The 26,072-nt window shown below is 50.0% G+C and overlaps 2 protein-coding genes across 16 annotated transcripts in view; both read right to left on the reverse strand.

Annotated features, from left to right (window-relative positions):
* Positions 1 to 1,978, reverse strand: part of KIF23 (kinesin family member 23) — a 31,142-nt gene extending 29,164 nt beyond the window's left edge. For 5 of the 8 annotated variants that reach the window (XM_084781164.1, XM_084781166.1, XM_084781162.1 and 2 more), the window contains exons 1-2: positions 1,826 to 1,978; positions 252 to 321 (exon numbers count right to left, since the gene is read on the reverse strand). In XM_084781164.1, coding sequence (XP_084637290.1) covers positions 252 to 321; positions 1,826 to 1,836 — 81 coding nt within the window. In that variant the 5' untranslated portion in view covers positions 1,837 to 1,978. The remainder of the gene's footprint in view (positions 1 to 251; positions 322 to 1,825) is intronic. The other 3 variants (XM_084781165.1, XM_084781163.1, XM_084781160.1) reach the window with 1 other exon arrangement.
* Positions 1,979 to 7,940: 5,962 nt separating this feature from the next.
* The window catches only part of PAQR5 (progestin and adipoQ receptor family member 5), a 78,691-nt gene continuing 60,559 nt past the window's right edge, over positions 7,941 to 26,072 (reverse strand). For all 8 annotated transcript variants that reach the window (XM_084781169.1, XM_084781176.1, XM_084781172.1 and 5 more), the window contains 4 exons: positions 22,245 to 22,371; positions 16,332 to 16,428; positions 13,727 to 13,868; positions 7,941 to 8,464 (listed from right to left, as the gene is read on the reverse strand). In XM_084781169.1, coding sequence (XP_084637295.1) covers positions 8,223 to 8,464; positions 13,727 to 13,868; positions 16,332 to 16,428; positions 22,245 to 22,371 — 608 coding nt within the window. In that variant the 3' untranslated portion in view covers positions 7,941 to 8,222. The remainder of the gene's footprint in view (positions 8,465 to 13,726; positions 13,869 to 16,331; positions 16,429 to 22,244; positions 22,372 to 26,072) is intronic.

A 26,072-nucleotide genomic window follows, 5' to 3' on the forward strand; every position in this document is an offset into this window, starting at 1 on the left:
TAGTGATAACAGGTTTACAGTCAACAACTGGCCCCGACTTTTTTTCTAGGCCAGTTAATCCAGTAGAGAAAGCAAACTTGATGGCCAGAGTCACCTGTATACAATTTAGTGCTCTCTGGCCCAACGTTCACATCACTTCTCCTCCCCTCCTCTCCTCTCCCACACACAAGATAGAAACAGACTAATAGACAGACAGACAGACAGACAGACACACAGACACACACACACACACACACACACACACATCTTACCCCCACTGGATCTTTAAGGTTTGTCTGAGATCCTTTTTTTATTACAGGTTTCCTGGGCATCTTAGCTTTCCTGGTCAAACAAAACAACAAAAACGTAAATCTCAATTCAATACTAACATACAAGACTCCACAAATTCTAACAATGGTGAACGAGGTTCCTAGGGCTTAAAAAATAAAAAATCATTTCCTAGCAATCCCAAAATACTGATCAAATAACATGAAAGTAAATAAAGATAAACTATATTTGAGAAATGTGGCATATGTAATCTAAGTCAATAAAGTTGTGATTGGGAAAATATTTTTTGATACCAGAAGTCCCCAGGGAACTTTTTTTTTTTTTTTTTTTGCAATTCTGGAGAACAAATTCAGAGGTTTGTTAATACGGGACACACACTCTACCAGGAACACCCCAGCTTCCTAGTTTATCAGTTCTCTATTTAAAAGGCGGTATATTATCTTGAGCAACAATTTTACAGTCACTACAAATGTGATGAGTTTACATTTAACTTTATACTGGTGCACAAGCAGTGTCAGTAGCCATTACCTCAATGATAAAAAGGCACACGAATTCATTCTTTGACCAAAACGTATACCTAAGGGTTATGGATATTCTGTGGAAGAGTATAGTATTCACAATGCTCTTGGCTGGATCCCAAAAGATAGATAATAAATTATCCATCTACACTGTACTTTCAAGGAACAATTAATTGGTCACTAGTATTCCTTGGCCCATCCCTCCCCTCCCCCAAATTTGGTCCAAAACAGAAAATTTCTTGCTATTTTAAGTAAATAATAGAAAAAAAAACCATTTTGACTTATTTTCAACATAAAATAGTAGCAAACGAGAGTTTGGCGATATACTAGGGTTAAGTGTCCTTAAGTGAATATAAAGATTTTGACGTTTCCTCTTTTAAACAAGTTCCGTTTTTTTGTTTGTTTGTTTGTTTGTTTTGTAAATGGCTAGCTCCGAGGTAACGAGTTCTAAAGCTAAATAACCCTCCTTTGCAGTACACGTATAACCAGTAAAATGCCCTCCTGAAGTGTCTAGGAATTATTGAGGAATGTGGGCGTGCAAGACAGAGTAAGCCAGTGGGATGGCCTGGGGACAAAGATATCCGCAAAGTAGCAGAGCTGCAGAAGGGATCCTGACCTCAAGGCTAGGACTATGGAAAGAATGTCCGAGATGATGTGGGGACTCAACTCCCCAAAATGCCTGCGCACCCCTGGGCTGCGCGCTCACCCCAGGTCCTTAGATCCGCCACCTGCACTGCGGGGCCCTTAGGAAGGAAGCTGAGGAAGGAAGCTGTAGTAAGGTTGTGCAGCCCGAACGACGGCAATCGGCTCACCCCGAGAAGGTGGTGGCAGACAGCCCCGAATTTGGAGCCAGCCTCCGCGGGCTGAGAGGACTGTGAGGGCGTGGGCACACCCGGGTGGGCAGAGGTCCGACCTCCACGTCCGGGCTCAGCTCCCGGGCAGCCTCCGGTCGCGGCGTGAGGTGGGCGGCGGACCCTCCATCCCCTCAAGTCACCACCACCCCCACCCGACCCCAGTGCCCTCCGTGGCCTGGTACTCACGCTGGCTTCATGACCGCAGGATGTGTGCCCTCCTGACGCGCGCGCGGGACGTCGGGCTCCGGCCGGAGCAAGGTTGGCGGGGACTAAGAGATGCAAGACAGCGGCCGCGGGGACCGGGAGTCAGTCTGAAGAGAGCCCGGCGGCGACGCTGCAAGCCCAAGTGTGCGCCCGCCCGGCGCATTTCAAACAGGCCAATCAGCGGCCGCCTGCGGCGAAGGGGCGGGACCTCGGAGAGCTCAGGCGCCACCGGCAGGGGCGCTGGTCTCCTTGGTAACCCGGGGAAAACAGCGAGTGGTAGAGGAGGGCAGCGCGCGAAAAAACCTAAGGGAAATACCGACCCTTCCGTTCTGACGCAGAAACTGAACTCTCCCTGCCTTTGTCCTGAGAACTTCAAAGGAAGTAAAGTCGTTCTACTCTCAGTCTGGCCGGCTGGTTTCCAGGCCACCACACCATCTTACTCATTATACTGTATTTTATATTTTATTATTTACTTCTACACTTAGTTCTACGTTTTACATCTTATCGTCCGTTTACCTGTTACCTTATTTTTTGATATTTTGTTATTTTGAGACAAGGGTCTTGTGTAGTCCAGGATGACTTCAAACTTGCATTGTAGCCACCAGGATGATCTTGAAGACTACCAACTTAGCAGTCTTTCGTAAGTTTCCTTCTCTGGATCCTCCAATTCTTTCCTACGTATATATGTATTTGTTTTCATTGTGCTGGGGATCGAACCCGGGGACTCACAAATGCTAGGCAAAAGTGATACCACCAAGCTACAACACCTAGCCTTCAAATTCTTTTGTTTGGCTGGTTGGTTGGTTGGTTTTTCGAGACAGGGTCTCTCTGTGTAGCCTTGGCTGTCCTGGACTCGCTTTGTAGACCAGGCTGGCCTCGAACTCACAGCGATCCGCCTGCCTCTGCTTCCCAAGTGCTGTCTCGAAAAACAAAAAACAACAAAACAAAAATATGTCATCTGGGCCAAGCCTAGTGGCGCACGCCTTTAATCTCAGCACTTAGGAGGCCAATCTCTATGAGTTCAAGGCCATCTTGGTGTACATATTGAGTTCTATGCCAGCAAAAGACTACATAATAAGCCTCTCTCTCTCATGTACACACAAACACACACACACACACACACACACACACACACACACACACGGTGGGGGGGTATAACTCAGTAGTAGCAATTGGGAAAGAAAACAGGATAGCCTGTATAATTTTTTTCAGTATTTGTTGTATTTTTAATTATGTGCGTGCATGCGTGCGTGTGTGCGTGCGTGCGTGTGTAAGAATGTACCTGGAGGGGCCATAAAGGGGCCTCAGGTCCCCTAGAACTAGAGTTCCGGGGGTGGTGAGCTGCCCAGTTTGGGTGCTGAGAACCAAACTCAGGTCCTTTACAAAGATGGCATGCTCTTTTTTTTTTTTTTACTTGTACATGCTGTGCCTGCAGAATCCAGAAGACACTGCATCTCCTGGAACTGGAGATATAGGTCATTGTGGGCAAAGCCTGGGTCCTCTGCAAAAGCTACAAGTGCTTTTAATAGGTGAGCCATCTCTCCATCTCATGGGGCATTCTTCTGATGTACATGTTTTTCTGTCTCTTGGTAGGTCTAGTGGTTAGTGTACGTTTTGCAGTGGGTGGGTCTTATGCCTAGTGTGGGTGGGTCTTATGCCTAGTGTGGGTGGGTCTTATGCCTAGGGTGGGTGGGTCTTATGCCTAATACCCTGGGTTTCAGTCCCAGCGGCATAAGATGAGGTACCACCTGAGGACTTTTCTGGTTATCCCAGGATCCAACAGCCCTCCCTCCTTGCATCTTATATGTCAGTGTGCTTGGGCCTGTATGCGCCCGTTTCACGTGGTTGGCAGCATTTAGACAAGGTGAACTGAGGTATCTTTGAGCCCCTTTTCATCTGCTCTTCAAGGAGGCCAAAGCAAGGCCAGGTCTAGAAAGCTGATGCTTAGGGAGATAGCAGCGGATAACTTCCTTGCCAGAGGTGCTTTATTGCAGAACTCTATGCATTCCGAGCGCTCACAAAGTAGCACAGGGAAGCCCTGGGGACACTCTCTCCGGAGAGAGCTCAAAACATTTCCAGAATTCATCACTGCCTTCCGGAGAGCAGCTCAACATTTCTGGAAGGATCTGCCTGACTCCTCTCTTTCCAGTAAAGATGGTCCTTGCTGCCCCCCAAGGCCCTGAATGTCTGGACCACTACTGGTCATCCAGCCAGGCTCCTGTGGCCCCTGTAGCCTCTACTGAGCTCTAAGCTTATCAGAGTGGCCGAGCAATTCACTGAGCAACCTTTCTCTCCAGTTCCCTAGGTCAGCTTCTTTCACAGGACTTTCCATTTTCCAGAGTTATCTGTCCAGCCAGTGGTGGGTTCACAGGGGCCGGCCTCGAAGGTTTTGTTCACATCTGTCTGCGGTGTGTCCGCCTTACACCTACTGTTTTTGTTGTAACTGTTTACTTTTTAAAGATTTATTTTACATGGATGGGTGTTTTGCCCGTATGTCTACCTATCATGCTCATGCAGTGCCCATGGAAACCAGAAGGTGGCCTCGAAACTTCTGGAACTAACTAGAACAGTGGTTTTCAACCTTCCTAACCCTGCAACTCTTTAATATAGTTCCTTATGGCCGGGCGGTGGTGGTGCACACCTTTAATCCCAGCACTCGGGAGGCAGAGGCAGGTGGATCCCTGTGAGTTCAAGGCCAGCCTGGTCTACGATGCAAGTCCAGAACAGCCAAGGCTACACAGAAAGACCCTGTCTCAAAAAAAAAAAAAAAAAAATTCACCGCTACTGTAATTTGGCTACTGTTATGAATCATACTATAAATATATGTGTTTTCCAATGGTCTTAGATGACCGCTGTGAAAGGGCCATTTGACAGGCTGAGGACCCCTGAATTAGAGTGATCGCTGTTAGTTGTCTAATGAATCTCAGACTGGCCTCAGACTCACTACGGAGCTGAGTGTGACCTGATCCTCCTGTCCTCACACCCCAAATGCTGGGACCACAGGCTTAATACAATGCCCACTTTATACAGTGCTTAGTATCAAAGCCAAGGGCTGCATGCATGCCAGGCAAAAACGCTGTACCAACTGTGCCACACATCCAGCCCAACTTTATAAGCTTTTTTTTTCCCCCACTATAAAACCAGGGCTGTGGGAATGTGAAGTAGATGGGGGAAATGCCACTAACAATGTCAGATTGTTGTTAAAGAAATCTGTTGTGCAGTGTGCAATTAATGTACCACAAATTTGCCAGCCCATATTAATTGTGCCAGTTGCCCTTCCTGAGGGAAAGTCAACAGATAATAAAATAATGAAACCATATTTCTTGACTACTCACATCCAAAATATATTGGTCCTTGTCATTAGAGAATGAGGCTGTGAAGTACCTGCAAGGCCACTGACATGGCTGAGCTGTTTAATCCTGAAGGGAGTGTTCTAGGACAGAGGGTATTCCAGAGTCAGCAAAGAAGACCCAGCACTGTGATGGATGGCACCCCGAAGTCATTACCAAGTGCAAATCAGAAGCAGATGGGTCTCTGTTAAAATGTGTTTTATATCAGCATTTCTGGACCCTATAAAATGCTGAACTTTAATTACCAGTGCAACCAACAAGAAGTTGGCGTGTCTGGTACCATAAGCCTAAAGAACAGAGCATCTCCAAAGACAAGAAATTAACCTAGAACAGTGCTGCAGTGGCTGCTCCAGGGCCACGGTAGATTACGTGCACACTCAGAGTCTAGGCAAGGGTGAGTGTGCCTAGACAGACCCATAGGACCTCTCACTGAGCTGCTATGTTTAGGTAGACTACCTGGCCAGTGAGCTCTTAGCATCTGCCTCTCTCTGTCCCCAGAACTGGGGTTACAGGTACCTGCAGCCACACCTAGGTTTCCTTGGTGTATAATGGGGAGAATCTGAACTCACCTTTACCCACTGAGCCATCTCCAGTCCTATAAGGTGATCTTTTTAAGGCAAAGCAAGGAAGATGCTATGTTGCATATGAATACAGCAATATTCGGTTATAAGCATCAACAACAGTGTAACATTGGTCCACGGATGGACAGGCAGCTATGGTTATATGGCCCCATATAAGTATTTTCTGTGTAAGGCTAAGGTGATTGTTGTACAAGGCTGTGGCTCTTAGCAAAGTTGGCTTTTGTTATTGTTGTTTTGTTTTGTGATTTGTTCTTGTTTACTTTTTAAGAAGGGGTTTATTTGGGCCTATCATTCAAAAGGGATATTGTCATCTGTTGTGGTAGGGAAGGCAGGGATCCTGAGTGTGAGGCTGGCCCAGCAGTCAGGAAGCTGGCTAACCACATTTCACCTGCACACCTTTCCAACTGCTCTATTACTGTCCCTAAAACTGCCTCCTCAGTAGGGCATGGTGACATACGCCTTTAATCCTAGCACTCAGGAGGCAGAGGCAGGCAGATTGCTGTGAGTTCAAGGCCAGCCTGGCCTACAAAGCGAGTCCAGGTCAGCCAAGGCGACACAGAGAGACCCTGTCTCGAAAACCAAAAAAACAAAACAAAAAAACCTGCCTCCTCTATTTTCTTTGTGTTGCTTCCTTTTCTTCTCTCTCCTTGTGAGAGTTGGACACATCCTGTTCTTTCAAATCCTCTCTGGTTTGCCGCTTTTTCTGCCACTCAAATAAACATCACTTTCAAACATGGATGCTTTTGTCTATAGACCAACTTTTACTTTCATTATTTGGCATTTTTTAAAAATATCAGCACCATGCTTGAGAACCTCTCCTTCAAGCCTCCTGGCTTTACTTACTTTGTAGTCTAGGGTTTGACCCATGAAACTTCATTTTTATTTAACCACTTAAAAAATATTATATCTGTGGGTTGGAGAGATGGGTCAGTGGTTAAGAGCACTGACTGTTCTTCCCGGATGTCCTGAGTTCAACTCTAAGCAACCACCTATAATACGATCTGGTGCCCTCTTCTGGTGTACGTGAAGACAGTGTACTCATATACATAAAATAAATACATCTCTTGAAAATATATAACTGTAGAAAACTCTGGAGCGAAAAAGGGGGACACATGTGGACGACAAGTTGCTGGAACTTCGATCAAGCTGTAAATGACACCGCAAATGGCCAGGCGTGGTGGTGCACGCCTTTAATCCCAGTACTCGGGAGGCAGAGGCGGGCAGATTGCTGTGAGTTCGAGGCCAGCCTGGTCTACAAAGTGAGTCCAGGATAGCCAAGGCTAACACAGAGAGACCCTGTCTCGAAAAACAAAAAACAAAACAAAACAAAAAAAAGACACCGCAAATGTCTTGAGCATTTGCCCCCGGCCCTCCTGTGCTGGAATCCTCCTCCGGATGTGCCTGCATCCACGTTTCTTCTACAAAAACTGCATTTAACCTGGTTTTTCTGTTTCACAGGAAAGCTTGAAGACAGGACATTGGACTGTCCCACTGGTGAGAGCTTCAGGCTGGCAGCATATTGGGCATGCCAACACAACGTCAGGCATCTCCAAAGACTGCTTCTCCGTCGCTTGAAAAGGTGACGGGGAGCCTTACCAGTTGGGATGACATCACTTAGCTCCAGAGGTCGACACATCCTATCTATACTGTGGAATACTTGACAGAGGGTGCACGGGCCTCAAACTCCTGTTGTCAGGCTTGGCAGCAAGCATCTTAACTCATGGAACCCATCTCACTCATCTGGGAAAGATGCTTAGCTATACAAGATTCATCAAACGCAGCAGCCTGTTTTGTTTTTAAACATTGACACAAAAACCAGAAGGGCAGGGCAGTGTGCTTAATCTTACTGTTTAAGTAGAACTAGTTTTTTTAGAGACAGGATCTCATATATCCAAGGATGAGTTTGAACTTCTGGTCCCCTGATTCTGCTTCCCTGGTGCTGAAATTAAAGGCATGAGCCACAGGGCCAGGTTTACGCTGTGCTGAGGATCAAAGCCAGGGCTTCAGGGTAGTGGCACATGCCTTTAATCCCAGCACTCAGGAGTCAGGGGCAGGCATATGTCAGAGCTCAAAGCCAGCCTGGTGTACATAATAAATTCCAGGACAGCCTGAGCTACATAATGAGATCATGTCTCAAACAGACAAACAGCCACAAACAAACAAACAAACAAAATAAAAATGGCGTTGTATATTCTGGGCAAGTGTTTACCAACTGAGCTACAATCTCCAGTCCCTAAACACCCATTTTAAATAAATTTAAAACTTTGCCTTATCCAGGACTTAAGCCCAATGTTCTGTCCTTTACAGATCACATACAGAATATGTGCATGTGTATAGAGCTTTCCTCATTAAAAAAAATGTCAAGGCATCAGTCACTGCGAACACTTTTGGCCGCTGTAAGCCAGCACCACACCAAGGCTTAACACTGACGCGCAGCACGTTCTGAAATCACGTTTCCTTTTCATGTAAGTCGGGCTCAGGGATCCGATACAGAGCAGCTGTGAAATAAATAATATTGCTGAGGCAGAAGACGATGCACAGAAGCACGGCTGCTGCTATCTGAGGCAAAGAGAAGGGTCTGGAGGTGGCCAGCAGCCAATCCTTCCTCAGGGTCTTGTCCAGAAGGATGGCTTCCATCTGCAAGTGTGTGGCCAGGATCACACACACATGAAAGAGCTGGTGACTGTGACCTATGACAGACACGAGAGACCATCGAGAATACCAGTCAGAACCAGAGAAACGGCGCAGTGGGTGAAGGCGCTCCTGCTGCCAAGCCTGGTGACCTGCGTGCTACCCATGACACACACACACACACACACACACACACACACACACACACACACACACTATTCCTACATATGAACACATACAGAATTGTTTTAAAACTTTAAACCATGACAGGGGGTAGGACTGGGAATTCTCACTGCCTGGGCAGAAGGGATAGTTATACTGGAATGTTGGGCATGTCCCAGATGGGTTTATGCTATGGTTCATTTACTGGAGGGATTGTATACCATTGTTTTTATTTCTGTTTTCATTTCTACTCCTATTTGTCACAGTCTCTTGCTGGAGGGCTCAGGCTAGCTTTGAACTCACTAACTAGCATGGTCCTCATGTTCTAGCTGTCAAAGTGCTAGGACTGTAGGTGTGCCTGCCCCTAGACACTGAAAGCAGCATTGAATTGTGACGTGACAATGGGATAGTAAATAGTTAAACATACCCGTGGTAACTGATCTTAACTGTGACTTTGTTGGTATTCAGAGTCCGTCTGAGCAGCACCTCCCCCTCCTCAGTGTGTGTGTGTGTGTGTGTGTGTGTGTGTGTGTGTGTGTGTGTGTGTGTGTGTGTGTGTGTGTGTTTCCAGAGAGAATTAATGAAAAGGGAAAACCTGCCCTCTGTGTGGCATCTTCCAAAGAACAGAGAAAAGTCAGTGTCTCCTGCCTCTTTCTTCAGCAAGTACATCTCTTGCTGCTGCCACCACCTCCCCTGCCATCAGACTCCCCTGCCACCACCCTCCCCTGCCATCAGACTCCCCTGCCACCACCCTCCCCTGCCATCAGACTCCCCTGCCACCACCTCCCCTGCCATCAGACTCCTCTGCCACCACCTTCCCCTACCATCAGACTCCCCTGCCACCACCTCCCCTGCCATCAGACTCCCCTGCCACCACCCTCCCCTGCCATCAGACTCCCCTGCCACCACCCTCCCTTGCCATCAGACTCCCCTGCCACCACCCTCCCTTGCCATCAGACTCCCCTGCCACCACCCTCCCTTGCCATCAGACTCCCCTGCCACCACCCTCCCTTGCCATCAGACTCCCCTGCCACCACCCTCCCCTGCCATCAGACTCCCCTGCCACCACCCTCCCTTGCCATCAGACTCCCCTGCCACCACCCTCCCTTGCCATCAGACTCCCCTGCCACCACCCTCCCTTGCCATCAGACTCCCCTGCCACCACCTCCCCTGCCATCAGACTCCCCTGCCACCACCCTCCCCTGCCATCAGACTCCCCTGCCACCACCCTCCCTTGGCATCAGACTCCCCTGCCACCACCCTCCCTTGCCATCAGACTCCCCTGCCACCCCCCTCCCCTACCATCAGACTACAGCTTTTTTAGCCTTCAGTGTGGACTGACTACTGCCAACTCCTCAGGGTGCTATCAGGTCTCTAGTCCCTGTTTTGAACTGCTAATGCACCCAGCTTTGTTGCCCGAGCAGCTAGCAGCTGCTCTGCCTCTCCATCAGGCTGTCATCCATTGCTGAATTATCCAAACCCCAACCTAGTAAGTCCTATATGATATATATATATATACACACATATATATATCCTGTACATAAATATATAATATATCCTATATATACAAATAAATACCAAATATATATGTACATGTACATAGAATATATATAAATATATATGAATTCTGTTCTAAAGAACCCTGTCTACTATAACACCTTACTGTATTTATTTTTAGAAATCAATTTGAGAAAACTATGAAGTCTAGATGAGCACAATTCCTTTTCAAAAGCAATTTATCCATCAAACCCATTTTCCAAATGAAACTGTTGGGCACTCCGCTGCCCCAGGCCTCAGACTTCAGCTACATGGGAAGAGACAGCTGAGTTCTCAGTCTGCCTCTTCCCAAGTGTCCTTGTCTCAACTTCTGGCTAATCACAGACGTGGCCAGGGGCTCCCCTTCTGCAGTGCCATGCTGGCCTGAGCTCACCAGCCCTACAGTTGGTGGGTCAGAGACCAAGCAGGATGGGCAGAGGTCGGCAGGGCCACAAACAAAGAAGCCCAGGGTTAGGGAATCTGACACAGAAAGGTGGGTGGGAAGGAGTGAACTGTCTCTGAACCATTTAAACGCTTAAGTCCAACCAGTGGCTATTCTTGGAGAGATGGATGAGTCCCAGTGATGTCAGTGGGGTGGGCCGTAATCCACTGGACACAGGCATGATCTACACTGAGGAGGAGTCTCATGAAGATTGTGGGACGGTACTTATCCACAGACCAGAAAAGAGGGCAAAGGCATCACCCTGCTGACACTTCCATCTCAAACAGTCAGCATTCTGAGCATGAGAAAACAACACTCTGTTGTGCAGGCCACCCACACTTGCATGCAGCTTTTCCCTTGTGTGTGGGAATTCCAGGCCTAGCAAACCAATTCAACACAACAGTTTGATAAGGCTGCTCCTCCAGATGGCTGTGCCCAGGTTTGGTGGCACCTACTTGTAACCCCAGCACTCTGTTGGCAGAGACAGGAAGGTCCTGAGTTCAAGCCCAGTCTGGACTACATACTGAGTTTAAGGCCAGCCTCCACCATGTATTGAGACCCTACCTAAAAAATAAATTTAAAAAGTGCATGCTTGAAGCCAGGCGTGGTAGAATCCCAGCACTTGGGAGGCAGAGGCAGGTAGATCACTGTGAGTTCGAGGCCAGCCTGGTCTACAAAATGGGTCCAGGACAGCCAGGGCTACACAGAGAGATCCTGTCTTGAAAATCCAAAAAAAAATGTTTTTAAGTGTGTGTGTGTGTGTGTGTGTGTGTGTGTGTGTGTATGTATGTATGTATGTATGTGTGTGAAAGCTCAATGGTAAAGGCATCTTCCACCAAGCCTGACAACTTGAGTTTAATACCCTGGACCCACACGATGGTAGAAAGTGAGAACTTGTTCCTACAAACTGTCCTTTGACCCCTACGTGCCCACAGCAACACACGTAAACATGTTACATACATTAACATGCAATAAAAAAAAATCAGTGCATGAGAGAGTTCTGTATGGTACCACAAAACCCCTGCATGCTGCAGGGGTACCTGGCCACCTCCTCTTCAGGCAGGAGCTGACTCAGGCTTGCTGAACACTGGCAAGCATGAATGCTGGTTTCCTTCAGGCCCAGCCTCTGTCTCAGAAAGGTGAGCGGCTCCCAGCCTTACTCAAGTTCAGAGCACAGGCTGTGCCCACTCCAAATATGTGTGTGATGCGGGCAAGTGACTTCTGCTGCAGCTGTGACACAGTGCCAAACACTGAATCCCGACTCAATGCACTCACCAAACAAACCTGTTTCCATTAGAGAGATGAGCAACAGATGTGCCACCAGCAATGGGCGAGGGCATGTGGTCTGGAAAGAGCCACAGCAGGAGGAATGGCTTCAAACATGCCAGTCTCAGGGGTTTCCTGTAGGCTGCAGCTAACTAGGCCTGGCAAGCACCCTCCCCAATTACCAGGGCTTTTTTTTTTTTTTCCTGCTGTGTACCTTTGGGCCCAATAGGACAGGACTGAAGTGAATAAATAAAATATGGAGAATCCAGAGCGACCAGTCTTTGCCACGCCACTGCCTGCCCCTGCATTCTCCAAGCTCTTAGCCACAGCTGTGACTTCCTTCAAGGTAGGGCTGGAGTGAGCAGGCGGAAGCCCCTGGGCAGGCAGAGGCCTGAGGCCTCCAGTCCCTGGCCTCTGACGCTGATGTCTGTGGACTATGCACTCTAAGCATTTTGCTGGCTGCGGTCCCTTCTGCTAGACTGTAATAAGATCACAAAGCTTATCTGGCTCCATCTCTGAAGTAGGTGGAGGGGAAGTTCCAGGCAGGGACAAAAGTGACTTGGTGAGGACATAGGTGCTTGCTGTGGTGGGGACAGTAAGTGGCCTTTTGAGTCTCACGTGCCATAGGCTTGTCACCTTCTACAGAAGCCACCCAAAGGTGCCTCGATAGCTAACACTGTCAACTTCACAGCCTCTAGAAACACATGGGGGACAAACTTTGGTGCGGGTCTATGAGGGAGCTTCTAGATCGGGGTTCACTGAAAAAGGAAGAGCCCGTGGTGGCACATGCTTTTAATCCCAGCACTCGGGAGGCAGAGGCTGGTGGATCGCTGTGAGTTTGAGGCCAGCCTGGTCTACAAAGCGAATCTAGGACAGCCAAGGCTACACAGAGAGACCCTGTCTCGAAAAAAAAAAAAAAAAAAAGAAAGAAAGAAAGAAAGAAAGAAAGAAAAAGGAAGAGCCACCATTCCATGTGCTGGGGTCCCAAACTAAATATAAGGAGTGCAAGCAGAGTACCAGCACTATTTCTCTGGTCCTGACTGGACAAATACAACCCATTGCCTCATGCTGTTGCCACCACGTTTCCCTTTCAGGGTGGGCCATACCCTCAGCGTAAACCAAAAATAAACCCTGGACTTTATAGTCACAGCAACAGAAAAGCAGCAAACACAGATGCCTTCCTTCCAGCCAGTATCAGAACCAGGTGGGGCAGGTGAGAAGAACCCCACCCATCCTGCACCTGTGCTCTCTGCAGACCACAAGCCCTCAAGCCAGATTTAGCTCAGCTCCTCTGAGTGTCACATGGCCTCTGTGAGCCCTGGCCTTTTTTGCCCCAGGTTTGGAGTTTCTAGGTCAGGAGGGCTGAGGTTGGGCCTGGAAGCTGCAGTCTCAGGTCCTTTCTGCTGCTGGTGTTGGTCAGGGATACACCTGGGACCCTCTGGCTCTTCATGGACTCAGGGCATTCCACTCACCGCAGTCAAGACAGATAGACTTTCTCTTCTGCGCAGCTGCCTGCGGTCTGGTACTCTCAGTGTCGCCTGCAAACCCATCTTTCCTCTTCCTCTCTGTGGCTGCCCACCCACCCACCCACCCCCAATGTTCATGTTTTCTGGGGGGTCAGGCTCTAGTTGCCAACAGAATGGATGCCTGTTGAAATGCTTCCGGGTCCTGGGCCTCCCTGCTCCCATCCTTCCTGTCCCTGGCAGTGCACTGGCAGCACACGTGATGGCGTCAGTCAAGGTGTGAGGCCCCTCACTGTACCTGTCACTCACCAGGGCCTATGCCTGATGACTCCCTTAGGGTCACTCCTCTCCAGGTCCCCTGCCTTGTGGGGACATACACATTGTCAAGGATGTTACCACCCCCTGGGAGAGCCACACCCACCCTGCACCCCCCCACCCCCACCCCCACTCACCGATATAGTCAAAGCGGCCAGGTGCCAGTCGCTCTGGCAGGTGAGCAGAGTACAAGAAAGAGGCCAGGAGGGTCACGGCCATGTGCCTCTGGTGGTACAACATGGCTTCATTTCTTGAACTCTCCCCTGGGAACAGGAAGAGCTGCGGGTGTTCAAAAGAACAGGTCTTAAGAAGGAGGGAGACCCACACACCTCTACACATACCGACACAAACTGCACAGGCCCAGGCCTCACCTGAGGACTGTGGTCTGAGGGAGAGATGCACAGGGGTGAGGGGAGAAGAAAAAGAGAAGACAGAGATAAGGAGAGAGACAGAGACAGAGAGACAGAGAGACAGAGACAGGAAAACTCCTGCTAGATATCACTGCTCTTTCTGGGGATGAACTGCAAGCACAGAAGAACGGTCCTGATTCTTCCCCCACAGAGAGGAAGAGGAAAGAACCAGATTCCAGATGCAGAGCTACAATACTGAACTGAGGCTCAAAACAGAGGGGAGGGAGGGAGGGAGGGACGGAGGGAGAGAGAGAAGAAATGTGGTAGAAAAGAAAACTCTTTAAAACCAAGTCTTGAGGCTAGGCAGTGGTGGCACACACCTTTACTCCCAGCACTCGGGAGGCAGAGACAGGTGGATCTCTGTGAGTTCAAGGCCAGCCTGGTCTACAGAGTGAATTTCAGGACAGCCAGGGCTACACAGAGAGACCCTGTCTTGAAAAAAACAAAAACAAACTAAGTCTTGGATGTCTTTTTGCATCATCAAAAAAGATCTACTTAGCCTAAGTTTTGTGACTCAGGCTTGGACTTACGGCAGAAATACTGCAAGTCCAAGGCCCATCTAGGCTATGGAGCTAGTTAAACACCAGCTTAGGCAACTTAGATCGGTCTCAATCAATCAATCAATGAATCAATGGTTGGGGATGTAGTCTATGGTAGAGCCCTGGCCTAGCACACAGAAGACCTTAAGTTCAATATCCAGGATCAACCACGCCCCAATGTACAGCCATTACATCATGGCTTCAAGGTTAAGCAGAGGTTTTTTTTTTTTTTAATAAGTAACAATAGCAGCTTCCCTTACTATTAGGAACCAGGCTCCAGGTCAGCCGCACTCCATCTGAGCTTCAATAGGGACCTTAAGGCAGGCTCTGCTCCCACATTTTGCACACAAGGAAAGTGAGCCTGAGATTGCCTTGCAACCCGCCAACAAGGGGGCTGGAGAGATGGCTCAGAGGTTAAGAGCCCTGGCTGCTCTTGCAGAGGTCCTGAGTTCAATTCCCAGCAACCACATGGTGGTTCCCACCCATCTGTAATGAGATCCGGTGCCCTCTTCTGGTGCGCAGGCACACATGCAGGCAGAACATTGTATATGTTATAGATAAATCTGGAGGGGGGAAAAAAAGGCACCAACAAGCTGTGAAGCAGGATTCGAATCGAGGCAGGGCAAGTGTGGTATTAATGCCTCCACCTCCCGCCCTGCCCCAAGGTCCCAGTCACTAGACAGCACCACAGGACAGGAAATCTTCATGTAACCAATGATGTGGTGGGTTAGCTGCAGTTCCTGGGTGTGTCTGCACAAACTGCCTAAAAGAAGAAGTGAGAGAGGCAGGCATGGTGGCGCACGCCTTTAATCCCAGCACTCGGGAGGCAGAGGCAGGAGGATAGTTATGAGTTTGAGGCCATCCTGGTCTACAAAGCGAGTCCAGGATGGCCAAGGCTCCACAGAGAAACCAAACCAAACAAACAAACAAACAAAAACCGAATAAGTGAGAGTTCTGAGTTGCACTCCCATCCCCAAGTCTCCTGTAGACCCACTAAGGGGAATACAGAGAGAACCCCGAAGTCCCAGGTAGCAGGGAAAACTCTTCACTCCTCTGCAGCTCACCCCTTGTCATCTGCGCCACATACCGTCACTGGGGAAGTCTACTCAGGAGGTAATGCTGAACCTGTAAGGTGTGTGATACCCAGGAATCTTCATCACCTCCTAAGCAGAAGCAGATGCTAGCCTCATTCACAGATGAGGAAACCTCAGCTCAGAAAGGCTATGTATACTGCTTAAATCACACAGCGAGTAACCATGGAGACTAGAATTCAAATGCAGGCTCATGTGGCCTGCAAGTGTGGCTCTTTCCCCTTTCCTGTCCTGTTTGTTATCCCACCTTAGGTCCCCAGAGTTGGGCTTTTTTGGGGGGGGGGGGGGTTCGAGACAGGGTTTCTCTGAATAGCCTTGGCTGTCCTGGACTCTCTTTGTAGACCAGGCTGGTCTCGAACTCACAGTGATCCACCCGTCTCTGCCTCCCAAGTGCTGAGATTAAAGGCGTGCGCCACCACTACATCACTGATAATATACAATCGTTCACGTATTAGTCTTTTCCCCCAGTACCGATGGTTACCAAATCCCAGGCTGCCTGCCTCGCCCAGTTCTCTGTGGTTCCTAAGCCCCTACCTAGTCAGTTTGTCTCCAAGGGCCTCATACTCCCCTCTAACAGCAGCACCCAAGTCTCCACTCCTATGGGTCCCCCAGTGCCCTGCGACGTTAGGACACCCTCAGAGCTCAGGTGACAGCCCTGGTTCTGCTGACCGGAAGAGAGGAGAATGGAGCCCGCGTCCTTACCCTGTAGAAGATGGGGAGCGAGTCCCACGTGTAGGGGTAGGCGAAGGCGAGGACCCGGAGCAGCTTGCAGAGGCGGGGCTTCTGTAGTTCAAGAAACCTGAGGCCAGGGAAGAAAGGGAAAGCTTTTCAGGAACTCACACGCATGCGCGCCTGCTCGTGGGTTGTCAACAGCCGACAAGCGTTTCTACACAGCCTCCCGTGGACTTACAGCTTCTCCACGAGCCTCGCTCACTCCTCCTGCACTGGTGGAAATGACAAAAACCTCAGCTAGGACGGAGAAAGTTGCTCTGAGAGCATGAAAAACAATTGAGTGCGAGCCATGATGGAGGTTGCTTCAGGCGGAACCCCTGGGGAGGTCAGGGGACTTAACAGAGATTTGAGAAGGATGATGCCACCGAGACAGGAAGGGACCTCAAGCACAAATCCCGGCTGCACATTCTACAGAATCAGAAAGCACTCAAATAACTGGGACCCCCCTCTCCCCACCCCCCCCAGCCCCAGATGATGGCCACACAAAGACCTGAGTTCAAGGAGTGCTGGGTAACCCAGAGACGTTTCTAGAATATTTTTACCATGCACAGGAAAGTGAGTAGGCAGAGGGCCTTTCTCTCCTCAATGAGCTCTCCCACTACCCTCCAACACAAAGACTGAAGCCAACAGGAATCCACCGCACTGCCTGCTTAGAGGCAAACGGCAGGAGTTCCAGGATAGGTCACCACAGGGCCTCTGAAGACCTAGAGGGCTGTAACAGCTTTAGACCTGCGGTTCAGCAGCACAGATCCCCAGGCGGGAGGTCAGGGTTGAGCTAGGAGACTCCACACAAGACTAAAGCTCTGTCTGAAGCTGGAGCTGAGCTGCTAGAGTTCCCGGCCAGCACGCAGGAAGCCCTGGGTTCCCGCCCAGCACTCAAAAAGCAGACACGGTGACACATGCCAAAGATTCTAGCACCTGGATGTGTCAGGGCAGGAGGATCAGAAGCTCAAAGTCTTTTTTTTTTTTTTTTTTTTTTTTTTTTTTTTGAGACAGGCTTTCTCTTGGCTGTCCTGGACTCACTTTGTAGAGCAGGCTGCCCTGGAACTCACAGCAATCTGCCTGCCTCTGCCTCCAAAGTGCTGGGATTAAAGGCATGTGCTACCACGCCCAGCCTTTCAAAGTCATTTTTAATGTATGTTTTATAGTGAGTTTGAGATCAGCCTGGGCTTTAGGAGACCCTGTGTCCACAAGCCAAAACAAAACCCAATTACCTTCATTTATTTATTTAGTATTAGTATTAGTATTGGTATTATTTTCAAGATTAGGTTTGCTCTTTGTAGCCCTGACTGTCCTGGAACTCACTCTGTAGACCAGGCTGGCATTGAACTCACAGATACCCACATGCCTCTGTGTACGGAGTGCCAGGATTAAGGGCCTGTGCCTCCACCACCACCACAGCCACCACTCGCCTCTCAATTGCCTTCTTGATTATGTTACCACACTGGGACAGAGGCAGCAGTGCTGTGGTTTTAAAGGGGACACACCAGGTTCCAACACAGGCTACACACATCAGTACCGTGCTGCTATGCCAGCTTTCTCTAGCTGTGTCTGACTCCTCCCTCCATCACAGTGTTGTTATAAAGATTTAAATAAGACACCAAAGCCTTTAAAATCATGCATAGCCCGGTTACTAAATGTCCCTCTGAAAACAAACCACTCCCTGCTCATCTCACAGCTGTGTTGGAGCAAGAGAGGACAGGTACTAGGTGTCTGTCCTCCAACTGCCACATTGCCCCCGCCTGCCCCTGAGAGGCCAGGCCTCTCTCTGTCTTTCTTCCCCCAGGGTCCAAACGAAACACATTCCCACACCCCTAGCAGCAGCTGTCCAACCGCAACAGGCCCCTTATGCATCTGCCATGTCTGCTCACTCCTAAAAAAAAATGCTCTTTGTGGCCACTAAACACACAAAGAAAACCTGGCTCTGTTGGTGAGGGCTGTGCCCCAAAGCGTGGGTTTCCTGCCACTTGAGACCACAAGTCACAAAGCCTGAAAAAGTACTTCCCCAGGGGGGCAAGTGGATTAGCTTCTCCAACAGCAAAGCAGAATCTAAGAGAGAAGGATGGGGCACGGGGGCGGGGGCGGGGAGACCGCGGGGGGGGGGGGGGCGCGGGGCGGGGAGGGCGACAAAAGGAAGAAGCAGCAGAATTGGTTAGGGCGCCCACTCCCAAGGTGCAATTCCACATCCAACCACAGGATGTCGCCACAGCCAGAGATTCCTGGAGGCAGCAGCCATGGCCAGAGACTCATTCAAAATACCCAGGCACAGCAGGCTTATACACGCTGGGGTTGAGAGCTCAGCCTGGGGAAGCAGTTGCAGAAGACACTGGATTTGGGGACCAGGCTGAGTCAATAAATCTTGGCAACTGAAATGTCAAGACTAATGCCTGATGCAAGCAGTTAACCGGAAGTTATTCAGCTGCAAAATATATACACATGTAGATGCATGTGTGTGTGTGTGTGTGTGTGTGTGTTGTCTTCTATTGTGTGGGTGATGTGTCACATCTGGCTGATGTATCACAGTTTCCAGAACTTCATCCACTGAGCCACTGCCCAGGCTCCAACACCTTTTGAGACTGGTTTTTGCCGCTCTACATACTGAGGCATTCTCTGGCCCAGATAACTTGGTCACCACACTGACCTGAGTGAAATTTAAAAAAAAAAAAATTTGCTGGAAGTTGGAAGAGGTGGTACATGTCTATATAACCATTGTGTTTATGTGGGGGGGGGGGGTGGCGCTAAGATGATAGGGTAGCTCTAGGCTACACAATGGGCCAGGGCTACATGGTGGGACACTCTATCGAACTACACTAAACCAAACTAAACTCAGTGGCCAGACAGACCTGCTGAAAGAAAGGTCTACAGTGACGAGTGACATGAGGCAAAGAGAGAAAGGTCAGCTCCCTGGGCTGCCAGGTTGGGGGGGAGGGGCAGACTCAGGAAAGGAGCAAGTACTTTGGGGGCACTGATCATCCCTCACCAAGAAAAGTGTTTAGCTCCCCTCTCAAGTGTGGCAGCGTGAGAGGACCTCCCCACATGACAATTGGTGACATATTTAAAAGGTTCTGTGGTAAGGAAGCTGAGCCCCAAAAGTAGAGCCCAGTAAGATCACCGTCCATGAAGAGTGAAGGGCGGTCTTCCCAGGGGGCCCTGGACTTGGCAGCTTGCCCTTTGACCCTCTTTAGTCATCCTTCCTCCTACCCTGCCCAGCCTTGCTGCTGCTCCTGGTCCCTCCACCGTCCCCCACCCCCACCCCCCACTACCATCTTTGTCCTGGCTGTTTGCTCTACCCCAAAGGCCCTCCTTAGCTCCAGCTTCAGGGCTGTCTGTCCTGTGTTCACTCTCGGTCCTAAGATGACCTCTCAGGGCCCTGTGTATCTGAGTGACTGTCACGGAGATGACCTGATTCCCTTGCTCTCTGATCTGCTTCCCAGAGCAACGGCAGTTCCCTCTCAGTCTCTCTCTCTCTCTCTCTCTCTCTCTCTCTCTCTCTCTCTCTCTCTCTCTGTGTGTGTGTGTGTGTGTGTGTGTGTGTGTGTATGTCCTGCCTTTCCTGCACCCAGCATCATCTGAAGGCAAGACCTTACTTACTCTGCCAGGTGTGGCAGACTTTTCCCATGGGTCCCCAGAGCCCAGGCAGCCTTTGAGGAATGTCAGTCAGATGAGTGGGGATAATAGCCCCAGATATGCCCTCTGGATCAGCAGAAACAAACTGTGCCAAAGCCTAGGAGAGGAAGCCACGCACATGGGGGCACAAGACATTGCTGGGTCAGTGCCAAACACCTTCATCCTGATACAGCAGGCATTCCGAATGCACAGCACCCACCACTGGACCTGTGTGGTCAAGGAGGACTCTGGGCTAGAAGCAAGCAGTGTACCCTTGGTGGCTAGCAAGTGGTCAGGAGCTTCCAAAAACTTAGTTAATTGGAAAGGCGGCGTGTCCTAATAAGCTGCACTGTGAGCTCTTGGGAGCGCAGTCTTGGTGCACAAATGCTAGGGACTGTGTCTTTGACACCCATGCGCTGCCTCAACCCCTATTACCTACCCTCTCTATTTATCCCTCTGATCCCCAGGTCTGAACACCAGAGGCATGGTGATCTTAGCAACAGACTACACAGGGGCGATACCTGACCCAAAGACCAGATTCAGGGGTTCCCAGGACTACCCAGGAGCCTGGGCAGCCAGAGGAAAGGCCACCCAGTTACACTGTGTCTCTGTGCTGCGGGCATGGCTCTCACCATGAATGCACCTTGCTTCGGCCAGGATGGGGGAACCCCTGTGGAGTCTCCTGATCTCCACCCTGGTGCCGAGGTTGCATACCACACAGCTTAATTCCCCCTGGAATTAAAAGGACATAGCAACCCAGGACTGGACACTGGGTTTCCTGGCTCTACGGGTAGATTCAAGCCCTGTCCAGCTTTCAGGGATTTCTGTGGGTTTCAAGAAAATAAGAGAGCAGTTCCTCAGGGATGAAGCCACACAAAATCCAGTGTGGGACACACCAAGCAAGGCACCCTCATTCCCAGAGAGAACAAACCACGCCTGCCCCCAGTCCTCCTCAAACATCCCGGCAAATGGAGGGCAAGCTGGGGTGAACCTTTCTGATGTTGTATAAAAATCTATCCTCTCATGTTAAAAAAAAAAAAAAGTTTGGCAGGCTCCCCCCAATCTGTGTGTCACCCAGAGGAAACTGGAACCAAAACCATCCCAAAGAGGAACTCCCTACTCCCCTGCTTCTTCCTGGCATGGACATAGTGCAGTTGTGGGTGCAGGGGACACATACGCAACATGGGCGACTCTCCTCCCCTGCCACTTCCTGGCATGGTGGCACTGTCTGGATGGGACTGTCACCTTGCCACAATCATCTGGAACGCTTCCCAAGCGGCTGAGGAAGCCTGTGCTTTCAGGCAGTTCACTCGTGCAAAGAGCAGTGTCAACTTAGCACAGACGTCCCCATGACAACACCGCCCACACTCCACCCCACAGAATCTTGTATGAAAGAAAAAAAAAAGAATAGCGAGATTAGAGGCACAAGCTGGGCATGACTCAAGGCCACTTCTGAATCCCCTTTACCACCCATCACATGATCCTGGCAATGCCACACCCACCCACCACAGTGAGGGGAGGACTGCCTGGATACAAGGAACCTTTCTCTGCCCATGCTTGTGCCAGGCATCCTAGGCACGTGACCTAGACTCTTCTCTGCAGAAGGGAGCTGGGCTGACCCGGGCCACTGTACAGGTAAATGGGCTGACGTTCAAGGAAGACACACGATGATTCCCCCTCAGCAGTAAAGCCAGCTATAGAATTTGTAGGGACTATAAAACCAATTCCACCGTAGGGACACTCTTGTTTAAGCTGATGAAGAATTTCAGAGCATCAGGCCACACATTTGGAAGAGCTGAACGGCTGCCCAAGGGGCACCCGTGATGTCCAGTGTGACAGTTAATACTGTCAACCAGACAGAATCTAGAGTCGCCATGGAGACAAATCTTGGATTAAATTAATTGAAGTGGAGAGACCCGCCCTACCTGTGGGTGACGTGGTACGTCTTGAAGTGAAGGAAAAGGATAAAGCTAGCTGGCAGCACCATCCATCCGCCTCCGGCCCTGGCCGCCATGACTTTCCTGCCTCGATGGACTGTACCATCCAACAGCGAGGCAGGGGAAACCCTTCATCCTTTAAGTCGCTTTAAGTGAGGTATTCTGTCCTAGCGATGTGTAAAGTAACCAGTGCTTTGGGCAACTTCTACCCGGAGCCAGGCTCCTAGAGCTTCCCTCTTGTGCTGACCTCAAGCCCCAGCCCCCCCCCACCACCACCCCCCGACGGGGATGCGTGCCAGGTCCTCCCAGGCTACCCACTTGAGGGCACAGCTCCCAGTACCTGGAATAGCAGGAGAGGCCGGTGCTGAGAATGGTGTTCAGCACGGCCAGGGCTACGTAGCATTCGTGGAAGGTACTGCAGACCAGCTCATCGGGGAATGTGTATGCAGAGTAGGCGATGGCTGAGCCTGCGAAAGAAACACCAGCCTTGAGACGCAGACCAGCTCACAGCTCTGTGAGGGCTCCTGGGAAACACCACCCCATGCACTACCCGGCCTCCGTGCCTTCCCAGAATACCCCACTCACTTTCCTGTCTGTCCATCTAAATTCCATAAGGCTATGTTCCTCTCAGAGATGGGTGTGTGTGTATGTGTGTGTGTGTGTGTGTGTGTGTGTGTGTGTGTGTGTGTGTGTGTGTACTCATTCCGTCTTTACAATCTGATCCCATAGAGAGCTTAGGCTTACTTTATAGATGAACATATAGAGGCACAGGGAAAAAACAGAAATTAGCTTCCAGCCCAGGCAGTTTGGAGATAATCCCTGCTTCTAGCCACAGGCTGCTGCTAATGATAATACCAAACTCATCTGCTCTGGACAGGGTGCTCCCTTGAGAAGCTCAGCGTCACAGGCAGGAGGACCCTCCCTAAGGACAGGCATGTCCTAGCAGTGGGCTGGGGGTGACCAGTGAGTATGGAGCTTGGCTCTGGGTTTTGCAGTCTGAGAGAGTCAGCTATATCAAGACCTTCCAGAGAGACTAAAGGGGAAAGCTTTTGGTTACAGGAACAGGAGCTATTACTTCCCATCCCCAAGTGGCTGGGACCTGCAGCCTTACCTATGGGAGAGGGTGGGTCTGGCCCCGGTTCATTTGTTGTTCTATTTATTTATTATGTATACAGTATTCTGCCTGCATGTGAGCTAGCAGGCCAGAAGAAGGCACCAGATCTCATTATAGATGGTTATGAGCTACCATGTGGTTGCTGAGAATCGAACTCAGGACCTTTGGAAGAGCAGTCAGCACTCTTAATCTCTGAGCCATCTCTCCAGCCCATCATCTGTTATTCTAACACAGTAGTTCTCAACCTTCCTAATGCTGTGACCCTTTAATTCTTCATGTTATGGTGACCCCTCCCCCCACCATAAAATTATTTTCATTGTTACTTCATAAGTAATTTTGTTATTGTATCATATGTATCATAATATAAATATTCGAGTTTTCCGATGGTCTGAGGGGACCCCTATGAAAGGGGTGTTTGACCTCCAGCAGGGTCATGACCCACAGATTGAGAGCCATTGATCTAATCTATCAGGAACCTTGGATTCACAGCTAGAGGCAGAAACAGGCCAGATTCAGCTTCTGCCTCTTCTCCCGATTACATGTGGCTCTTCTAGTAAAGTCAGTCACAGGGGCAAGGGACCCCAGGTTGGTGCAATTCACTTGTAAGGCCAGTGCTGGGGAGGCACAGACTGTGGATCCTTAGGGCTCCTTAGCCAGGGATCCTAGCCTCGTCAGTGACTTTCAGGAGAGTCTGTCCCCAACAAAAAGTACAAGGCACCTAAGGGCCACCCAGGGCCCCTCACCTCCACACACACATAAACAAACACAAGCGCTAGCCGGGAGGGCCAAGCATCACCTTCCTGGCACCGTGCAGAGTTCCTGTGGGGGTTCACCCAGGAGCTCTGCTCCAGCAGACCAGGAACCCTTCACTCAGGGAGCTGTCTGGCCCAAGGTGTTCCGTTGAGGCCGACTGGAGCTGAGGTATGTGCCAGGTATGGCACTGCCAAAAGCAAAGGGGCCTCGGACCTACCTGAAAATACAGCAGGAAGCCTGAAACCTAGAAAGAGGTCTTCTGGGGGCATGGGTGTTTGAAATGGGCCAGGTGGCAGGTATTCACTGTCAGTCCCAGTTAATGCTACCCTGTCACATGGACACGGATTCAAAAGCATTTGAATTTGTTCACAACCCTCCTGTGTTCTGCCATAGAAAATAAGCCTTGGGGGAAGTTAAGGAATTCGTCTAAGATTGTACTGGGGACTGGTGGCACAAGGGAAGGATCCGGAGCTTTGAGTGCCATGTTAAATATGTCTCAGAGGGGCGGGGCAGATTGAGTTCAGTGTCCTGCATCCCTGTCAGGCAGCTCATAAGCACCTTAACTCCAGTTCCAGAGAACCGGATGCTCCCTGCTGCCCTCCACAGGAACCCATGCATGTGACACACAAACAGACAAAATAAAAATAAAAACAAATCTTGTTTTAAAAGGCGTGTGTCAGGGCCCAGCACACAGCTAGCCTAGAAGAACTTCTCTAAATGCTCGTTTTTATTAGAGGCCCCAGGAAGCAGCTGCGGGGGTGGGGGGTGGGGTGCAGCTCAGTTGGTAGAGGGCACGCCAGGCAAGCACACAGAGTCCCTTTCCCAGCGCTGCATAAATCAGCTGTAGTGGCACGTGCCTGTTTCCCCAGCACTCAGAAGCTGGAGACAGGAGGGTCAAAAGTTAAGGCCATTCTTGGCTGCATAGCCAGTTCAAGGCCCTGTGTCAAAAAAAAAGTAAAGGAGAGATAGAAAAGAGGAGAGGGGAGAGGAAAGGAGAGGGAGAGAGAGAGAGAGAGAGAGAGACACCTTGGTTTAAGGGTTTGGACCTCATCCCATGTAATAAGGAGCCTGAAAGCCTTCCAGTGGGAAACCTGGCAGGAAATGAGTCAGGAACCTCCCAATCAACATGGCGGAGCTGCCCAGGGCAGAACCTCTAAGGAGCTCCCTGTCTGAACCAAGCGGACAGTGAGGACTCATGGGACAGACTCATGACCACTGATTAGAAAGGATGGGAAATAGAGGTGGGAAGTAGAAGCCAATGCTTATTAGAGCTCTGACTTGAGCAAGCAGGAGGTGGTACCCATAGCCAGGGACCTGAGAGGAAGGGCAGGGGGAGGCACAGAGGTGGGACTCCATCAGCTTGGCTGCAGATCCAGTGTTTGAAGATAAGGTTTAGGAGGTCCTTGTCCAGAGATGTTGGGGGATGGGAGGTTGCTGCTGGGCGTGTTAGAGGAAAAGCCCCGTGGTTTATCCTGAGTTATTGACAATTCAGAGCGAGCCCAGCTACGGGGTAGAGGGAGAGGAAGGAAGCAGAGATGGTAGGGATGGAGGACAGGATGGGGCTGGGGCCATGGCAACCAGTTTTAGTGAGTAGAGAGAGCTGGACAGTGGAGCATTGAGCAGTGTGTGTGTGTGTGTGTGTGTGTGTGTGTGTGTGTGTGTGTGTGTGTGTGTCTCAAGTGTACACTTGTAAAAGGAAAGAAAAGAGAAAAAAATGATAAGGGTAACCTCCTCCTGGACAAATCTTGCAAGAGCAGACACAATGGCTAATTTTCATACTACAGTGGGGCCAAGAGGGAGGAAGAAGCCAGCACCAGCATCCTGAGGGACAGATGAGTGACCCTGTGGAGTTGGAAAGCAGGAGGAGGGATTTCCTCAGCAGCAGAAAAAAAAAAAATCAAAGAGGACAGGGACAGCAACACCCAACTCCACCAGCAGCTCCCCACTCCACTTCTGTAGCCCCGCAGACAAGTCTGTGGTGCCTCTCAACCTCTGGGCAGATGTTCGTGACCCCATCCTCCTTTCTCTACCAGGTGCACCAGATCCCAGCCCTGATAGGCTGGGGTCAGCCCATGGTGGCCTGCCAGGGCCAAGCTATGAACATTTCAAAGGCCTTAGAAGCCAGTGGTTAATCCTGGCCATCATTAAGACTTAGGTAAATAGATCAAAGTAACAGAAGCCCTAAATATTAGTGGCTGGATCTGCATGATGGAGTTATGGATGTAGTGAGAGTGCTTCTCCTTAAACCTCAACATTTGGTGATGCCTCTTGGGGAACAGGAAGTGAGGCAAGGAGGGGACA

The sequence above is a fragment of the Acomys minous genome (genome assembly GCF_964271855.1).
Source record: "Acomys minous genome assembly, chromosome: 5".
Classification (NCBI taxonomy): Eukaryota; Metazoa; Chordata; class Mammalia; order Rodentia; family Muridae; genus Acomys; species Acomys minous.